General features: G+C 38.0%; 6 protein-coding genes and 2 non-coding genes across 10 annotated transcripts; all 8 read left to right on the plus strand.

The window, feature by feature from the left end:
- The first annotated feature begins 1,533 nt into the window (after positions 1–1,533).
- F54B11.13 lies at positions 1,534–1,667 on the plus strand. Its single transcript, NR_072434.1, has one exon. It is a non-coding gene; the product is annotated as an Unclassified non-coding RNA F54B11.13 (non-coding RNA).
- An 803-nt stretch (positions 1,668–2,470) lies between these two features.
- Positions 2,471–2,595, plus strand: F54B11.14. The gene has a single exon (NR_072435.1). It is a non-coding gene; the product is annotated as an Unclassified non-coding RNA F54B11.14 (non-coding RNA).
- A 735-nt stretch (positions 2,596–3,330) lies between these two features.
- On the plus strand, positions 3,331–6,103 carry F54B11.11 (CUB-like domain-containing protein). Its single transcript, NM_001373557.2, has 9 exons — positions 3,331–3,424; positions 3,483–3,586; positions 3,637–3,737; positions 3,786–3,907; positions 4,233–4,327; positions 4,419–4,656; positions 4,704–4,935; positions 5,166–5,498; positions 5,548–6,103. Exons 1-9 carry the CDS (start codon positions 3,361–3,363, stop codon positions 6,023–6,025), a joined length of 1,767 nt encoding a protein of 588 aa, NP_001359570.1. The 5' UTR covers positions 3,331–3,360; the 3' UTR covers positions 6,026–6,103.
- A 564-nt stretch (positions 6,104–6,667) lies between these two features.
- Positions 6,668–7,305, plus strand: srf-5 (WAP domain-containing protein). The gene is made up of 3 exons (NM_077870.2): positions 6,668–6,822; positions 6,873–7,019; positions 7,069–7,305. The coding sequence occupies exons 1-3, from the start codon at positions 6,750–6,752 to the stop codon at positions 7,146–7,148; spliced, it is 300 nt and encodes a 99-aa protein (NP_510271.1). The 5' UTR covers positions 6,668–6,749; the 3' UTR covers positions 7,149–7,305.
- Positions 7,306–9,322: 2,017 nt separating this feature from the next.
- unc-84 (Nuclear migration and anchoring protein unc-84) lies at positions 9,323–14,369 on the plus strand. 2 transcript variants are annotated; one of them, NM_001029536.6, is made up of 10 exons: positions 9,323–9,524; positions 10,019–10,299; positions 10,352–11,180; positions 11,240–11,682; positions 11,741–12,004; positions 12,485–12,640; positions 12,692–13,149; positions 13,225–13,545; positions 13,598–13,870; positions 13,931–14,369. In NM_001029536.6, the coding sequence occupies exons 1-10, from the start codon at positions 9,328–9,330 to the stop codon at positions 14,042–14,044; spliced, it is 3,336 nt and encodes a 1,111-aa protein (NP_001024707.1). In that variant the 5' UTR covers positions 9,323–9,327; the 3' UTR covers positions 14,045–14,369. The 2 variants fall into 2 exon arrangements, with proteins under 2 accessions (NP_001024707.1, NP_001366990.1); NM_001381134.2 differs by lacking the exons at positions 13,225–13,545; positions 13,598–13,870; positions 13,931–14,369 and having other exon boundaries at positions 12,692–13,219.
- A 213-nt stretch (positions 14,370–14,582) lies between these two features.
- col-9 (Nematode cuticle collagen N-terminal domain-containing protein) lies at positions 14,583–15,755 on the plus strand (the record flags this gene model as incomplete). Its single annotated transcript, NM_077872.1, has 2 exons — positions 14,583–14,750; positions 14,904–15,755. 2 exons carry the CDS (start codon positions 14,583–14,585, stop codon positions 15,753–15,755), a joined length of 1,020 nt encoding a protein of 339 aa, NP_510273.1.
- Positions 15,756–16,022: 267 nt separating this feature from the next.
- col-44 (Nematode cuticle collagen N-terminal domain-containing protein) lies at positions 16,023–17,091 on the plus strand. Its single transcript, NM_077873.4, has 2 exons — positions 16,023–16,213; positions 16,263–17,091. The coding sequence occupies exons 1-2, from the start codon at positions 16,046–16,048 to the stop codon at positions 17,007–17,009; spliced, it is 915 nt and encodes a 304-aa protein (NP_510274.1). The 5' UTR covers positions 16,023–16,045; the 3' UTR covers positions 17,010–17,091.
- Positions 17,092–17,214: 123 nt separating this feature from the next.
- On the plus strand, positions 17,215–18,158 carry pugs-3 (DB domain-containing protein; the record flags this gene model as incomplete). Of its 2 annotated transcripts, none has more annotated exons than NM_077874.5 (5): positions 17,215–17,302; positions 17,459–17,752; positions 17,820–17,902; positions 17,948–18,063; positions 18,110–18,158. In NM_077874.5, 5 exons carry the CDS (start codon positions 17,215–17,217, stop codon positions 18,156–18,158), a joined length of 630 nt encoding a protein of 209 aa, NP_510275.2. The 2 variants fall into 2 exon arrangements, with proteins under 2 accessions (NP_510275.2, NP_001420387.1); NM_001433451.1 differs by having other exon boundaries at positions 17,459–17,680.
- Between the last annotated feature and the right edge of the window lie 30 nt (positions 18,159–18,188).

Raw genomic sequence — 18,188 nt, forward strand, 5'->3', positions numbered from 1 at the left:
TAAAGAAACATGTGGAAATTTGTAAAAAATTTCGAAAAAAATTTTGAAAAAAATTGAAAAAAAAATTTTTCTTAGAAAAACTTCTAAATACTTTTGAATAACAATGTGTGCCTGCTAACTACAAAATGGCATTTATTTTTACTAGTGCTACTTTTATGGAGAGAAAAAATCAATTATTGAACAATTTTCCTATTTTTTCAAAACTATGTGTATTACCTTTTTTGATAGCTTTTAACTTTGCAAACATGAGTAACATACAAAATGTACAAATGTTCAAATGTTTATTATGAACAGATTAATGTTTTGTTAGTTGAACATTTTTCGATCGGTCAACTGGTTTCGGAGTTACGGGCCATATAGTGAAAAAAAGGAGTTTTGAAAAATTTGACCAGCTCCACTAAAACTCATCGTAGCTCAGCAACCAGTGCATATACGAAAAAGTCGTTAACTGATAAAATGTAGCTATTGATGCGTTCGTTAATATTGAAGTTGATTATATTTTTGTATATTTCACGTACCTCAAGTTAGCGCCACTCAAAGTTAAAAAAGTCATTTTTGCAAGCAATTTTGGCACTTTAAACATATCTAGCGATACCAAAAAAGGGCGCCTGGAGCTGTTATTGCACAATTGTAATTAACTAACTGTCTAATACTTCAAGGCATGTAAACTTTTTGGTTTCACGAAGAAATGAAAAAATCGAAAAAAAAATTTTTTTTCGTTGTCACAGTTTTGAGCTGGAAATATTCTTAAAGGTGCCTGATATGGCTAATATTAATAGGCTTGTCATTGCTAACAGTCTTCTATATAACTACAAAAAAACATTTAAGAAATAATCAAAATTGAGAAAAAACGACAAAACTTATTCCTTGACCTAATATTTTTACCATGTCGAACGAGTGAAAAATGTTTGTATTCAAAATTTGAGCATGAATGAGTCAAATGTTTTGTTAGAAAATTTCTGAAAGAGATATGAAAAACCAATAATTTAAATTTGAAAATCCGCAACAAACAACAGTTTTAATCGTGTTATTTTTGTTAAGCACTAATAGCTCTAATTTTAAAATTAAGCTAAAAAAAACACTGTGAAAATGTAACTAATTGGGTTCTAAAAACGTGAAACGTCAAAAAGTAAAAATTTGGTAACGAACAAGACGGGTTTCCTGGTTTTCTCTGCAGATAAATGGTTGACCGAGTTCTGGAGTTTTCTAGGCCACGTAGTGAAAACCGCTCGGTGTATCTTTGAAAATTTAGTTGTAACTTAAAGCTTGAGTTTGAATTCTGAATTTTAAAAAATTAGTTATCTAAATTTAAAAATTTTGAACGTAGTATGTAGATGTCATATTTGAAGTCACACAATATTGACGCTATTGCAAAAATTATTCTTCAATTTATTGTCACTTCTCCATAACATTTTTTAGGAAGTGAAAAATAAAAACACACTTCATTCATCATCATTAACATAATCATCATGACGGTCACTAAAAGCTAAGGTCGTATTGTTCTACGAATACAGCTCGATCTCTTATTTTTCCTCCTCCAAAAACAAACTCATTTTTCACGAAGAAGCATAAGGAAATTTTGCATTCGAAATAAGCGTTCTTATTCTTTTTCTCTCATTTTCTTAGCCAACCAAAATAAATGGATTGTACAAAGTGGTGAGACGATGCAGTATATTAGAGAAGGTCTTATTTTGGAAGGCTAACAAAATAAAACGGAAAGCAAAAAAAAAAATGAACACGTACTTTCCATGTGAGTTTCGACAAAAAAATTGTAAATAGTGGAAAAAAATACCAAAGATTTCTCTAGCTGCTTTCTAAATCTCAGAATTTTGAAACATGGGAAATTTGGACGAGAGGGGGGGGGGGGGTGGCTGGAGCACGAGGAAAGAAGCCTTTCTTGATTATGAATTTTTGAGCGGGCGGTGGTGTAGACACGCAACAAAAAAATAGAAAATATCAAAGTGCTGAGCTGAAATCAAAGAAGCAAATGATAGTTATCATCCTGACATCGGGTTTTAAATTTTGAACCGGTTAACATGATGGATTATCATAATGAAACACTTCAAATAAAAATAGATTTGAATGAATTTCAATGAAAGTCTTAATGTTGCGTGTTTGAATCGTTCCACTGTTTAGATCAGATAATCAAAAGTATAATCCAAAATACAAAGAGAAAGTATTTAAATTTAAGAGTACACTCTTATAAGCACGGTTTTAACAGTTTTCTCACTAACAATAATTTGGAAAATGTCTTCGTTTCTTTTGTATTTTTACAACCTGTTTTTGCAACGAACATTTTTGATTTTTTAAAGCATTGAATCTGTTCAGAGTTCAAGAAAAGCAACAAAGTGAGTTTTTTTCTGAATAATATTTGGAACAAAGTTAAACCCTTCAATTTTATATGTTTAAACAAAAAAAAACTGAAATGACTAAAACAATACTCATAATTAATGTTATCAAAGTAAATTGCTCGCACACACACACACACACACACACACACACACACACACACACACACACACACACACACACACACACACACACACACACACACACACACACACACACACACACACACACACACACATGCACAAAAACCGAAGACATTATTGAAAGAACAAATGAAAACGGATCGAGGAGGATGAGAGTGAAAAAATGATGAAAATAATTCATAACGTTCGCATCGTCTCCATTATTCTTTTCTCTTTGCAGTTTTGCATCGACTTTTTGGTTTTTGTCTATTTGCATCACAGAGATTTGTAGCTTGTATTGCGTAAATTTTGATCTACTTTTCTGATTTAACTTGTCTGCCTTGCTTAGTCGACGTGATTATTGAAGTTTAAACAGATATAAAAGTTAGCTTTCTATAATTGAAATTTTGGAATTCAGATTTTGAATTTTGGCCAACAACTACTTGTACAAATGTAAAGTAGAATGAGATAGCTCAAGTTTTAAGGTATTAGGTTTTGCGATATTTTACGAAAAAAATTATCAAACCGAAAAAGATTGCAAAATATCGCGGTGCGTATTGTTTGCAAGTGTTTACTATATCTGAATTAATGACCAAACCTTAACTTATAAATATTGAAAGAAATTCAATTTTTGAAAAAAAGGTTTACATGGTTCATAAAACAGTGAAGCTTGACACTAATTCATAACTTTTTTCTTAAAACATCAATTACAAACTCAATTTGTACCGTGCATAGTTTGCACCTCCTTTCCAATGATCAAAAACTGGCAACGCCAGTGGCAATAAACGCTTTTATCACGTTTTGGTCTTTTATCTCGAAAATTTGCTGGTATCAATATTTTATTGACTTCCACTTTTTGTTAAAACAGTCTACTTGAACTGTTAGAAACATGCTATTAAAGTCGACGATTTTTCTATTTTTCCTGGATATTGTGCATGCTCAGATTGGAGCTCGTGAGTTGCTAGATTTTAAAAAGTTTTCTCTAATCACTTTCTAATTCATATATTTCAGAATGCCAATCCAGAACAGTAAATGTTACTTCAATACAAGGTACAATACCATATCCATCTGTGAATTTAGTGAAAATTGACCAATGGGAGTCTTGCTATTACAACGTAATACTTTTTTTTGTTCATCAAATTTTTATCCAACCCTATATTTCCAGTTCATTATCCCATTGGGCTACGCTTTGCAATTTCAAATTTCATACACAATGGACAAAGGGGATGTTTTAACAATAACAAACAGTCTAGGAGTTACTGTGGGGTGAGTATATTGTACTCCGAAAAACGAATTCTTTCAAAAAAAATTCAGATTCACAAACTTTACGGGTGTTCAAAAAGACGTGTACTGGTGCACAGCGGGAGATTCCACTCTCAGAGTAACTTCCTTTTCCGGAAATCTTGCATTTCTGATTTCATACCAGTTTTACTCATGTGAGTCGGGCTATGAGAAAGATGGTTTCAAAATGTTTACCATGCCAAAAGTACTTAAGAAATTAAAAAAAAACAATTGCGATCAGTTTGATATTAATCGAAATATATAAGGAGATTACCGGTACAAAAATGTTTGTTCTCTTAATGTCAATGAGGGATAACATTTTTGGAAGAGATAGGAAACTATCTTGCGGTTAAAAATTCAAATGTATATTTTATTTTTGTTTGAAAACCCAAAAAGTAACTGTACAACTCTGCGATCAAATATCTTTACCTTGCTATTATCTAATATGAATTGACAAATGAAAATTGGATTTATTTTCAGTGAAGTCATATTTCCCTCTCATGAGGTACAGTGGAGACTACTTCCAGGTTTCTCAAATTCCTCCGGCTCAATACTTGATCTTTTATGGATCCAAGGTATGTGTTCATATGTTGAGAAAGGTTTTGAATAGCTTTGTATTCTTTTTTTTCATGGTAATGAATAATAAATAAAATGCTCACAATTCAGCTTGCCTTGACTCTGGCTGCTAACACTGCTGCGGAATCACTCAAAAATCTCGATCGGTATATGCTTTATATTGGAACTGATGTGATGCAGTATCCAGCAAGTGGAACTCTTGCAGATTTGATAAATGGGACACAGTTTTACGATAATGGAAGGATGTATTATGCAAATTGGATAACAATTGTGAATTTTTATGATGACTTTAAATCTGATGCCTATATCATTGCAAACGATGGGCCTGGTAAATTTCTATTTGTTTGTAATATCCTAGAACCGTTTTCTTTTTAGAAATTACAAGCAGTTATCAATTTTTCATAACTCCACCAAACAATTTTACATCTAAAGTTTTGTTTGATGTAACCGATGGTGGAGGAGCAGTGACATTTGCGTGTCCAGATTGTACCAATTTTTATATTAATCAGCTAGTTTTTGACACAATGCTAACATCACCGAATGGATATATTGCTTTTCAAGGGAATACTCCTTCTCAGATTTATATGGCAAAGGTCATCAATTATAAGTGAGAGTTTTTTTTGGTTTTTTTTTTGAAAACCTAATTTTCATCATTGTCTTTGATAGAAATTATGGCATTTTCAACGTTTGCAACTTACTGTAATTAATATTTAGAATCATTTTTTGAATAATCAATAATTATAAATTTAATTATATGCTACCAATTCATTTTGAGAAAATGTGTGAATTGTGTATAAAAATATAACACTACTAGATTAGCATTACCTATATTTTCAGCGCAACTTCTTTCAATCCAAATCAGCTACCTCAAATTATACCAACTAACAAATTCACTTTGCTGATGTATAAATCTTTATTCACTATTGAGCTATACAGTGGTGATGAATATTCTGCATGGAAACAACCAAGAGTAGGACGTACTGGACTAATTTCGTCGGTGTCATTATGGGAGACTGTATGGGATTCGGCGACTTTCCAATATGAAATTCGAGACGATAGTCAATTGTACAATTTCAATGTGAATATAGATAATATGAATTTCACTGGAGTTAACTTCCTTAATTTGTGCATTGGTTCGGGACCAGGGTACAATAATCAAGTGAATTTGACGTGAGTACCATCAAGATTGCAGTTATCTACAATATTATGGTATTTACAGATACCCACCAGCATTGAACAGTAGTGTGACATCGATTGGAAACTATTTGACAACTTCTGCAAATTTTACAATGAGGGGTTACATCACACTTTACTATGAAATTACTGCGGCATCTGGAACAACTACGCAACCTATTTTGAGCACCATGACTAGCTCTACAACAAAAACTTTAACAAGCACTACAACCATCACTACAACAAAAGCTAATATCTTGACCACGACAGCTACAACTACGACACCGCCCGTAACTTCTGCTCCAGCCACAACCTTTATTACGCCTGTACCATTCACACCACCAGTCACGAACTCTACAACAATTTATTCCTCTAACACTGGATCAACGTTGTCCACTACTATAGGCCTACCCATCACTCAAGTATCCGTTCAGACAACAACTCAGACTGCCCCCTTGAAAGTAGTTTTATTGAATGTATTGTCATTTGTCCTGATAGCTGAGCTGTTTAAGAATTTGTTGTAGTGAAGAAGATTTACTAAGTTTTTAAATTGATCAGATTAATATGTCGAACAAATGCTTTTCAATAAATCACATTAAACCAATCAGCGACAACTTTGTTGTGTACAAAAAATTCAAGCGTTCTTTAAACTTTTTTGATAATCAAAAGAAATCATTTAAAGGATTATAAAGGATTAAAGGACGATCCGTTCTTCAAGTGCTGTGCACGGAGTCAGGTACACTGCCTGGCGGTGCTCCCACTGTGCTATGGTTAAAGCCATGTCCTAGCCGGGGAATGTAGCCGATAATCCAGTCGTGGATTGCTTCACTTCCCACTAGAGGCTGGTGAACATTGGGGGTAAGGCTGGACTTGAACTCGTGACCTCCAGATTGCTAGCGGCCACCACTACCGACTGTGCTATCCTGACCCCCATATTTTGTAATTTTATCTTCCTTCTTTACTGTGTTTGCTCATAACGTCGTGAACTTAACATTGCAAAAAATTGAACGCTTGCAACGTTTCTGAACGGAAATTTTGCATGTGATCAGGAAGTGTTACAATATCTTCAAATTTTGGAATCTTGCCCCCTAATATTTTCAATTCATATTCTCCCAGCTAGATCTTAACTGGAACTTTAAAATCTAGAGCGACCTCATTTTTGCGTGCCAGATAGCAATCTCGACTGTTCCTCTTCTTCCTTCACAGTTTTCCTTATTCATCCCATTCACCGGGTCACTTCACTTCAATATGAGAATCATCATCATCTGTCTCATTTTTCTGGCATTCTTGGTTAATCTAGTGGATAGTGTATGTAAAGCAGGTTAGTTGCCATTTGTATTCTAATCCATCAAACAAATTCGATGTTTGTAGAGGATTACTGTCCCGGAGGTTGGAATGTGATGAGAAAGGCAGATGATACCCCACAGACTTGTGACGCAATGGGCGGAGTCAAATGTCAAAAACCGTATTCGTGTGTGCATTCTAGATGTGGAATGGATTTCTGTTGTGCTCACACTTGTAAGTGCAAATATGAATGTTGAAAGTAAATCAAATTGTGCTTTTCCAGATAAAATTGACCAATGGAAGCGACAACAAGAAATTGAAGCCGACATTAAAGAAGCAGAAATGGAAGATGCTGAGCTCTGAAAATTGTTCTTTATTTCGTTTTTTCCTCACGTTTGAACGTCAATGTTTGCTCATTGCTCTCTTGGATTAGCTTTATTTGCAGAAACGTTTTTCACTTTTCCTATTCGCTCAATTTCTTTTTTTTTTCAAACTTTCTCCATAAAAAATATTGTGTTTTATTTTTGAAAACGAAGCAAGTCAAAAGGACGTTATTGAGAAAAAGAGTGAGAAAAGTTCACACCGATAATTTTTTACTCTAAAGCGACAAACATAGTTGAAGTGGATGAAATTTGAATTTCGCGCGCACTGACTGTTATATAAACTTGTTTTTTTTTAACAAACAGAAAGTTTTGTATTAAAAAAATCAATCTAGAAAATGAAAAACTTGAGCGTCTACTTAAAATTATAATAAATTTTCAAGCATATTCTCTCATTTTTCAAAAAAATGTTCAGTTTCTCTTTTAATTCCTCAGTATGCACTGCATTATAAGCTTTGATGTTTTCCCCATTTAAACTACTCCCTCTTTAAAACATATTTAACACTTGATTACCCATCAAAATCCCGATTAATTCGATCAAGATGTTTGGAAATTTGAGAATGGGAAATCTGATTAGTTCTTGATAAATTTGGTTTTTATATATTTTTTTAATATTTTTCACTCTGTGAATAGACATGAAAATACAACAAAAAAATTTAAAAATTGAAAATCTTCTGGAAAACTTTTGAATTAGTTTTTCAAAAAGTTGGCAGTAGGCTTCAAAAACTCAAAAAATTGATTTCAAAAACTCAAAAAATTGATTTCAGTTTGAAAAGCGGCATTTTCAATATTCTAGAAGAACCTGATTTCAATTTTTAAAAGTTAAAATTAGAAAAAAGTTTTGCTATAGTAAATAAACACCGTAGTTTTTGTTAGTTTCATAACCATGTGAATCCAATAGATCACTGTTCAAAAATTGTAGAAAAAGTCAACAAAAACAACACCAGAGATCAGAGCCATGCGATTGATTTGAGAATTTAAAATCATTCAAACCTTCCACGCAGGCCGAAGTAACTGATCTGGAAGTTGTGCTTTATAAAAAAAACAGACATAGTTCAGTACTTAAAGCGGAAAACATTGTGGACACGCAGATTGTGCTTGTGTTTTTGGTTGAGGGTTTATTTTACTGATAGCCTATATCTGACGTACTGATATGTATTTCATGTTCTTCTACAAACGTTTATTGAAAACTAGTAACTTCTCCGTATCTGCTCTTGACTGTGTCTAATCGTTACAACACTTTTCAATTGGGCTTGTAAATTAGCCTCAAGGTTACGTGGTAAGGCGAGACACACTTCCGATTCTTTCACAGTACTTCTCACCGATTTGTTGCCCATTGCAATGATGCCTAATTCCTTCGGCCTGTTTACGTGTTTAGAGGGCAACACGTAGATGCATGTTCTTCTCTGGTGTTCTCTCTTCCCATCTCACACTCCCTCACTCGGTTCCATCGCTTGTCACCGTACGCCAGACAACTACTCTCTACAAAAAACACACTGCCTCACCCCCTCTCCCCCTATCTGCTGTCCACCACCTGCACCATTCGGCGGGGGTGATGGCGATTGGAGACTGGGGTGACCGACCGAAACCATTAAATCGACGCTCACTGTTGCGTGTATGTGTGTGCCCTCCCTTTCTCCTCCTTTCGCCCAGAAAAACACTCACACAAACAATATCGATTCGAGTATAGTGTGCAAGGTGAAGAGACGGAGGGCCCGACGGGGTGAGCACACAAACAACATTGGTTTGAATTTTTTCTGCCTTGCGATGTTTCGAAAAGTTGCGTATTTAATTTGTTGTGATGTGATATGTTTTGTTTTTTTTGCCAGTTTTTTTCTCTTAAATTTCATAATAAAATCAGGCAGTATTATATATTCTTTTCTCAGCCCATCAAAACCAACAGGTGATTATAATCGTGAGAAACACGAACGTCTCCCAGTCTTCTTCCTTCTCAAGCCCTTTTGTCTTCATAAAAGTGTTTGCTCGTTCTGTAAAGCGCACAGATTTTGGTGCGATGAATCATGCGTAGTTCAAAATCAAACAAAGACAGAGACTCGATGCTTGCAAGTTTTGTTACTTTTTTATTCTCACTTCAATACTTCTTTTTTCACCGCTCTTTAATATCTTTAATATCTTCCTTAAAATTGTGTTTTGCAGGTACTATGGCTCCCGCAACGGAAGCCGACAACAACTTCGACACCCATGAATGGAAATCGGAATTCGCATCCACACGCTCTGGACGCAATTCTCCAAACATTTTTGCAAAAGTTCGCCGGAAGCTTCTCCTGACTCCACCAGTTCGAAACGCCAGATCGCCACGTCTTACCGAAGAAGAGCTGGATGCTTTGACAGGCGACTTGTATGTTACCCCCCTCCCCCTTTTTCTCATTCAAATTTCGCGCCACATACGGCCGAGGTTTCACGCGCACCTGCTAGGCCACGTTTTGTTTGTGTATTTTGGAACTCAGTTTGCTTGTACTTGACGCCCTAGAAGCCTTTGACAAATATGTAAAAGCTGTGTTGTTCTGAGCAGTGAGGTGGAAAAGAGGAAAAGTAGAACACCAGAAAGTATCGGGTTACAAGGGTGGGTTAAGGCGAAGGAATCTGAGCGGGAAGAAGAAGAATAAAGGTCACTTACCAGTGAGCTCTTGGTGGTTCCGTTTCTTTTTGAGTTTTAAGTCTGTGTGAATGTTGGTTGTTTAATTTTAAATATGTAGTGTTTACAAGTCTTGTATAAAAATTAGAAAACCAAGGCGAAACGAAACCTATAATAGAAGATTAACTTTTCCTGGCATTTTCAAATGTTGAACTTATATTCCTAATGTAATAAAATTTTCATAATTTCTTTTTCAGACCATACGCAACCAACTACACATACGCATACAGCAAAATCTACGATCCATCCTTGCCGGACCACTGGGAAGTGCCAAACCTTGGTGGTACTACTTCAGGATCACTCTCTGAGCAGGAGCACTGGTCAGCGGCCAGTCTCAGCAGACAGCTTCTCTATATCCTCCGTTTCCCCGTCTACCTTGTTCTTCACGTCATCACCTACATTTTGGAAGCTTTCTACCACGTCATCAAGATCACTAGCTTCACCATCTGGGACTACCTGTTGTATTTGGTGAAACTCGGTAAGTTGTTTTTCTGCAAAATGTTAGAATTAAAAAAAAAATTTTTTTTCAGCGAAAACTCGTTACTACGCCTACCAAGATCATCGTCGCCGTACAGCTCTCATTCGCAACCGGCAAGAGCCATTCTCCACTAAGGCTGCTCGTTCTATTCGTCGATTCTTTGAGATCCTTGTCTACGTCGTGCTTACTCCTTACAGAATGCTCACAAGAAGTAACAATGGCGTGGAACAGTACCAGTACCGTTCGATCAAGGATCAATTGGAAAATGAGAGAGCTAGCAGAATGACGACAAGATCTCAAACATTGGAAAGAAGCCGCAAGTTTGATGGATTATCGAAATCACCAGCACGCCGAGCAGCTCCAGCCTTTGTGAAGACTAGTACAATTACCAGAATCACTGCCAAGGTGTTCTCGAGCTCTCCATTCGGAGAAGGAACGTCCGAAAATATAACCCCGACTGTTGTGACTACTAGAACAGTGAAGCAACGCTCAGTTACCCCAAGATTCCGCCAAACCCGTGCCACTCGTGAAGCTATAACTCGAGCACTCGATACTCCGGAACTCGAAATCGACACACCACTCTCCACATATGGACTTCGAAGCCGAGGACTGAGTCATCTGAATACTCCTGAACCAACTTTTGACATTGGTCATGCTGCTGCAACTTCCACGCCTTTGTTCCCACAAGAAACTTACAATTATCAATACGAAGAAGCGACAGGAAATAAGATTAAAACTGCATTCACTTGGCTAGGTTACTTGATATTGTTCCCGTTCTTTGCGGCACGACATGTATGGTATACGTTCTACGATTATGGAAAGAGTGCCTACATGAAGCTGACCAATTATCAGCAAGCGCCAATGGAGACTATTCATGTCAGGTATGAACATTTTAAATTTATGATGACCGAGTTCAATTTTTTTCATGTTATTTATACAGAGATATCAACGAACCGGCACCAAGTTCATCAGATGTTCATGATGCTGTTGGTGTTTCTTGGAGAATTCGAATTGCCGATTTCTTGAGCTCATTCGTAGCAACAATCGTTGAAGCGCATCAAGTGGTATTTGCAATGTTCAAAGGAGGAATTGTTGAGACAGTTTCCTATTTTGGAGGACTATTTGCTGGTCTTACCGATAAGAAATCATCAAAGTTCTCGTGGTGTCAAATTCTCGGTCTACTTCTGGCTCTTCTCTTCGCCATCTTTCTCCTTGGATTCCTGACATCTGACAACACAGCAATAAGAGTTAAAGAAATTACCAAAGATAAGAATGCATCTAAGAAGTCGGAAGGATCCCTCCCAGCTGTGCCAATCTGGATTTCAGCTGCAAATCACGTTAAACATTACACATGGATGGTGAAGGAATTTGTTGTAGATATTGGTATGTTATAAATCTCATTTTTCTGTTCAGTGTAGAAAACAACATCTTTAAATTCCAGCATTTGACACGTACAACTATGGAAAGTCGACGATTGGTAGACTTGGCACTACTCCACGTTATGCTTGGGACCTGATTGCAAGCGGATGTGGCGCTGTTGGAAATGGCTTAAAATCTGTGCTCTCATCGAGTTTTCGATTCATCGATTTTTGTGCTGGAAAGCTATTTTACTATGGCTCAGATGGGTTCTTGTCAGCAAACAAGTCTATCGGAACCTTTTTCAACGGTTGCTACGAGACCTTGTACAACGGATGCACAGCAATTGGTAAGGAAAATACAAATTGTATGCAGTCAAAATGTGGTAAAACTTTAAAAAATTAAAATTCGATCAATCCATTATGCTGGAAATCTTTAGTAATTTTCAACATCTTATCAATGGGACATGAGTATTAGCTTTTATTTTTCAGAACAGTAATTTACTTGGTATTTGTGAAATAGAAAACTGAATTCCAAAATGTTTGTAACGAATGAAATAAAATGGAAATAAAAGTGTTGAGCAACATGCTAGTATTATTTTATTTTTCAGGCTTAGAACTTATTAACTTTTTGAGTTATTAATTGAGTAGAATCCTAAGCCTAAAATACCATTCACGTTTTATTTAATTTTTTTTGAAACATCAAAAAACTTTTGTAGTACCAGCAAGTACCATTTACACGTAAAAAAATGATATTATCTGTTTTCACTATTTGTATTTACAACAAGAAAGACACTACAAAAAACCAAAGAAAATCGCTTTTTTTACAGTTGGCCATACAAAGAGCTTCATCTACAATGCTTCAAATGCTGTTTACAACTTTTTCTCAACTATCTTTGCCGGTCTCTTAAACTTTTCTACTTCTTCCCAAAACTCCATTCTTTCTCTTCTCAAGTCATTTGGCACCGGAATCACTAACATTTTTTGTAAGTGCTACAATTTTCAAACTATAAACTTAAATGGTGTTTTTTCTTCAGATAACTTCATTTATGCACCAATCGCTGGAGTGTTCAACTTTGCTGGTGATAACTACATGTATTTCTTCAATGAGGTAGCGGCAGTCTTTGGAAAAGTGTACAACTCCGTGGTTTCCGTGCTCAAAACTGTAATTAACTGGATTCTCTTCCTCATTGCCTACCCATTCAGTTTGTGCACTCGTGCTTGGATTCGCATCAGCCAATATGCTCCAGAAGATGTTGTTCAAGTGATTCCAATTCCACAAGCTATTACCCCAACTCCGGATGTGGAGCGTATTGTTGAAGAGCCACTGAGAAAAGTCACCGATGTGGAGGACGAAGAACTAGTGATAATTCCCGCCCCCGCACCTAAACCTATCCCAGTCCCAGCGCCAACTCCGGCCCCAGTAATTATCCATCAGACTAACGTTGTTGAGACTGTTGACAAAGATGCTATCATTAAGGAGGTAACGGAGAAGGTAACTAACTAATCAATTATTGAATGATTGATGTTTTGTACATATGTACATAATAAAGATTTTTGTTATTTTTAGCTTCGCGCCGAGTTGTCCGCCCAATTCCAGCAAGAGCTTAGCGCAAAGTTTGAGCAAAACTACAACACAATTATTGAGCAACTGAAAATGGAAAACACCAACATTCAATATGATAAGAATCATTTGGAAGCTATCATCCGTCAAATGATCTACGAGTATGACACGGATAAAACTGGGAAAGTTGACTATGCCCTGGAGAGCTCAGGTGGAGCTGTTGTGTCAACAAGATGCTCGGAGACGTACAAAAGCTACACAAGGCTGGAAAAGTTTTGGGATATCCCAATCTACTATTTCCATTACTCTCCAAGAGTTGTCATTCAGGTGAGCGCTTTAGGATCCTCTGACTCCAAGCCTATTATCTTTTCATTTTCAGAGAAATTCCAAATCCCTGTTTCCTGGGGAATGCTGGTGCTTCAAAGAATCCCGTGGCTACATTGCTGTCGAGCTGTCTCATTTCATTGATGTTTCTAGCATCAGCTATGAGCACATTGGATCAGAAGTTGCTCCAGAAGGGAACCGGTCGAGTGCTCCAAAGGGAGTCCTCGTTTGGGCTTACAAGCAGATTGACGACCTGAACTCGAGAGTTTTGATTGGCGACTACACTTATGATCTTGATGGCCCGCCACTTCAATTCTTCCTTGCCAAGGTAAGTCCGAATGATTAATTCTTGACAAGTGTGTGGCTATTATCGAATTAACATTTTCAGCACAAACCCGATTTTCCTGTCAAGTTTGTGGAGCTCGAGGTGACAAGCAATTACGGAGCTCCGTTCACATGTCTCTACCGCCTTCGTGTTCATGGAAAAGTTGTTCAAGTTTAATTTATTTTGTTAATCTTGTTTTTATGGTCAAATTTTCAATTTCCATTGATCTGATTCCGAAATGTTTCAATTTCACCCCTCTCCTGCCAATTTTTCAAATCACAATTCATTTTCCCAAATTTTTCCAGTTCCCTTGTTATATTTTTAGCGCGTGTCCATTTTTTTTCAAAGTATAGAATATCATTACATTTTCATGCAGTTTACCGGTCTCCTGAATACTTGGCCTGAATATATTTGAATGCAAAACCAATCACTCTCTATTTCTCTGCAGCCTTTACCCCCTGATCTCAAAATACTTTATCGATTTTCATAAATTATTTCAATATCTTTTGTTCTTGTAAAACTGAACTAAAACCCATTATGTGGAAGAGTGAATAAGTGTTAGATTGGCATAACAAACCGTAACCGATGGATTCGCAGCAAACGACATTAATTGAGTATACCGCCTAACACATTCATTGATCATTTCTTTTGTATTCCTCGGGCTATATATACTAAACCATGCGAGAGCGTTAACATTGTATTTTCTTCAATTTTCATGGAGTCCTGTGTAGATTTAAAATTACGAATTTTCAAATTTGTGGCGTACTCTGTCGTTGGAAGCTCAGTAATAGCTACAGCGTTTCTTTGTGTAACACTACCGTTGATTTACGAGCATGCACAAAATGGAATGATGACTATTAGCAGAGAAGGAGCATATTGCAAGGTGAGTGATAAACTAAGCATTAGTAATGTTTTGTGCTGAAATAGTTTTTAGTAGTGTATACCTGAACATTTTAGTAATTGAAGTTCTTCCTAGCAAAACATAATTGTCATTTTACATAGAAGTTTGCGGCAATTAAGAGTATAATATTTTCAGAAGTCTATAAACGAAATCTGGTTTGATATGACCGAAGATGTCGACATCGTCCACAATCGAACAATTCGCGAAGCTTACACTGTTACTAGAGGTGAAGGTAACACTGGTTACGCTGTTGGAAGAGGAAGCAATATTAAACCCCGCGGCTATAATACTGGGTATAGATCCCAGAAAAAGAAGAATAATGGTTGGAGAAGCCCACCACGCAGCGGAATTGTTGTTGCGTCAGAAGGAGGAACCTGCATGGGATGCTGCAATCCAGGTCCTCCCGGTCCATCTGGCCACCCAGGAAAACCAGGTCGACCAGGAAGACCAGGTGGTCACGGGATGCCAGGAATGCCCGGACTAGGCGCATCGCCTTGCCAACCTAGAACTCAATCACAGTGTCAACAATGTCCACAGGGACCCCCAGGCCCTCCAGGTCTGAACGGACAGCCCGGCCTGCCCGGTGGAATGGGGCCACCAGGTCAGTCAATGTCAAACGTACTACCAGGACCTCTAGGACCACCAGGACCGCCCGGGCAGCCTGGTAACCACGGTTTGGCAGGGCAACCAGGAAGTCCTGGACAATCGGTGCTGGGCGGAATCGTCGGGTTTGCTGCACCAGGCCCAATGGGTCCTCCTGGACTAATGGGGCCACCAGGCTTGGATGCACAAAATGGAGCAAATGGCTTTGGCCCGCCAGGACTGCCAGGACCACCAGGACCACCAGGAAGACCAGGAAGCGACGGTAATCCTGGAGTTCCAGGGCAAAGTGGTGGATCAAGAAGACATGGAGAAAAGGGTGTTTGTCCAAAGTATTGTGCCATGGATGGAGGAGTATTTTTCGAAGATGGCACTGTTCAGCGCTAGAAATGTGTTTTCTCATATTTATAAAAAATGTCGTCCGTTTGAAATTTTAAGAATAAATTCATAAAGTATAATACTGATTCACAATCTATTGGCATTATTTATTCAATCTGATTCATAAGGTGTAACTATTCTCTAAATAAACCGAATCTATTCAAACCATCTATTTATCTTGATCGAACTACCAGTTTGCTAGCATTCAATTAAGAAATTCATAAGACAGTGAATAGTATAAAAGCCTTGCGAATTAATAATAAATCATTCAATTGGGGTGCTGTGGCTCTAAAAATATAATGGAGTGTCCAACTGATCTTCGTCTAAAAGCTTATCGTCTTATTGCGTACTCAGCTGTCGGATTTTCAATCACCGCTGCTGTTTCACTATGCTTGGTTCTTCCGCTCATATTCTCTTATGTGCAAAACACGAAGACTCAACTTAAAAAAGATTCTTTGTACTGCAAGGTGAATCGACGGTCTCTTTAACTAAACATTTTATATTAAACCTTTTCAGACTTCTGTGCAAGATATGTGGGCCGAAATCAACAATGAGGTTCACGAAATCACAGTGAACAGAACTGCAAGACAGGCTGGATACACTTCGGGAGGAGGAGCCGACGCTGGTGCTGGTGCTTCAAGCGGCGGTCAATGTGAAGGATGCTGCAATCCAGGTCCACCAGGAGTTGCTGGTAACCCTGGAAAGCCTGGAAAACCAGGAAAGCCAGGAGCACCAGGAAACCCGGGTGCACCAGGAAAAGGAGCAGCTGTTCCATGCGAAGCCAAGACTCCACCGCCATGCAAGCCATGCCCAGCAGGACCACCAGGACCACCAGGACCAGACGGACCAGCTGGACCAGCAGGACCAGACGGAGAAGCCGGTTCACCAGCCGCACCATCCCCACCAGGACCACCAGGACCATCAGGACCTGCAGGGCCTGCAGGAAACGACGGAGCCGCCGGAACTCCAGGACCAGATGGGCCAGCTGGAGAGAGCACCTATCCAGAGCCAGCAGCACCGGGACCAGCCGGACCACCAGGACCTGCTGGACCACCGGGACCAGATGGAGCCAGTCCAACCGCTGCCCCAGGAGCTGCCGGACCACCAGGACCACCAGGACCAGCTGGAGCTCCAGGACCAGACGGAAACCCAGGAACAGCAGGACCACCAGGAAAAGCTGGAGGCGAAGGAGAAAAGGGAATCTGCCCCAAGTACTGCGCCATCGACGGAGGAATCTTCTTCGAGGACGGAACACGGCGCTAATTCCTTATTTTTTAACATTAAATATTTCGCAATCGACTTTTTGTATGTCTTGCCAATAAATTTAGAACATTTCAAATTCCATACTGTGTCTTGTTTCTTTCCCTGTCTACAGAATAAGGTCACAACAAACCATAGAACTAATTACACTCCACTTGAGCTGAATCTGAGGACATGGCCAAACTTCTCACCGTGCGTGTTTTCCTTGATGTTTGGCTTTTTACTTGTTTTTGTTCTCACTTTGGAATACTTCAATGCACAATTCTTTGAAGCAGAAGCTCCATGGCAATTTGCAGGTAGGCTACTGGACTTTTGCTATATTTCAATCAAAAGCTCAGAACAATGTTCTTGGTCTTTGCGAATTTATATATTTTACCATGAGCAGCAATTTCACACCAAAAAAAAGAATAAAAATCAGCAAAAAAAATTTCCACTCTGCATCCACGTTTCAGGGTTCGCTGCTATCAACATTCCCGCATCAGACAGCAATGAGATCAGCTCTTTTCTTCCGTCTTATTCACCATTTCAACAGCAACTACAGTTCCAGCAACTTCAACAATCTAGAAATCTTCTCAGTTTGCAACAGCAACAGCAACAACAACAGCAAAACCAGGCACTAATCTCATCTCCACACAACCCAACACTTCTTCCAGATGTGATTGCTATTCCAAAACGTGAGACCGGAAATTCTTTGAACTTTTTAAAAACTGAAAAAGTTGAAAACGAAAAAGAACGACAACATGGAGGTGAATAACTGTTCACAGTTTTTTGGCATTTTTTTGTTTTTCTTGGTAAATGTCAACCAATTTTCAGAGATATCAACTTTTTCCGCAGGTGGCTCAACTTTGCAGCATGCGACTTATTTGAGCCTCGTAAACGATAAAGAAAATTTTCAAGTAAGTTTTCTCAGTGATTTCAGTTTAAAAAGAAGAAAATTTAAGGCATCAGGTTGCGGGTGGGATCTGATAAGACTCCAGTGTCACGATCTGTTTGGGCTATGTAAGGGAGGATGCAGAGATTTCGCAATAGCAATTAACTCTCCGATTCACGATTGCAGGTTTGTATAAAATCATTGAATGTTTTATAAAATGTGGAAAATTTAGGTGTATTCCATTTGGATATTTGGCACTAGTGAAGTTGGCTGGGAAGTGAATCATATAAACTCCAATTATCAATGCAACA

Source organism: Caenorhabditis elegans, chromosome X (genome assembly GCF_000002985.6).
Source record: "Caenorhabditis elegans chromosome X".
NCBI lineage: Eukaryota > Metazoa > Nematoda > Chromadorea > Rhabditida > Rhabditidae > Caenorhabditis > Caenorhabditis elegans.

Excerpts from the sequence above, each read along its gene's own strand:
- F54B11.11 (NM_001373557.2), top strand. The coding sequence starts at position 3,361 with ATGCTATTAAAGTCGACGATTTTTCTATTTTTCCTGGATATTGTGCAT. Across the intron at positions 3,587-3,636 it reads GGGAGTCTTGCTATTACAAC|TTCATTATCCCATTGGGCTA; the intron begins GTAATACTTTTT and ends CTATATTTCCAG. Across the intron at positions 4,328-4,418 it reads TGATCTTTTATGGATCCAAG|CTTGCCTTGACTCTGGCTGC; the intron begins GTATGTGTTCAT and ends CTCACAATTCAG.
- srf-5 (NM_077870.2), top strand. The coding sequence starts at position 6,750 with ATGAGAATCATCATCATCTGTCTCATTTTTCTGGCATTCTTGGTTAAT. Across the intron at positions 6,823-6,872 it reads GGATAGTGTATGTAAAGCAG|AGGATTACTGTCCCGGAGGT; the intron begins GTTAGTTGCCAT and ends CGATGTTTGTAG. Across the intron at positions 7,020-7,068 it reads TTTCTGTTGTGCTCACACTT|ATAAAATTGACCAATGGAAG; the intron begins GTAAGTGCAAAT and ends GTGCTTTTCCAG.
- unc-84 (NM_001029536.6), top strand. The coding sequence starts at position 9,328 with ATGGCTCCCGCAACGGAAGCCGACAACAACTTCGACACCCATGAATGG. Across the intron at positions 10,300-10,351 it reads GTTGTATTTGGTGAAACTCG|CGAAAACTCGTTACTACGCC; the intron begins GTAAGTTGTTTT and ends ATTTTTTTTCAG. Across the intron at positions 13,871-13,930 it reads TTCAATTCTTCCTTGCCAAG|CACAAACCCGATTTTCCTGT; the intron begins GTAAGTCCGAAT and ends TAACATTTTCAG.
- col-44 (NM_077873.4), top strand. The coding sequence starts at position 16,046 with ATGGAGTGTCCAACTGATCTTCGTCTAAAAGCTTATCGTCTTATTGCG. Across the intron at positions 16,214-16,262 it reads AAGATTCTTTGTACTGCAAG|ACTTCTGTGCAAGATATGTG; the intron begins GTGAATCGACGG and ends AAACCTTTTCAG.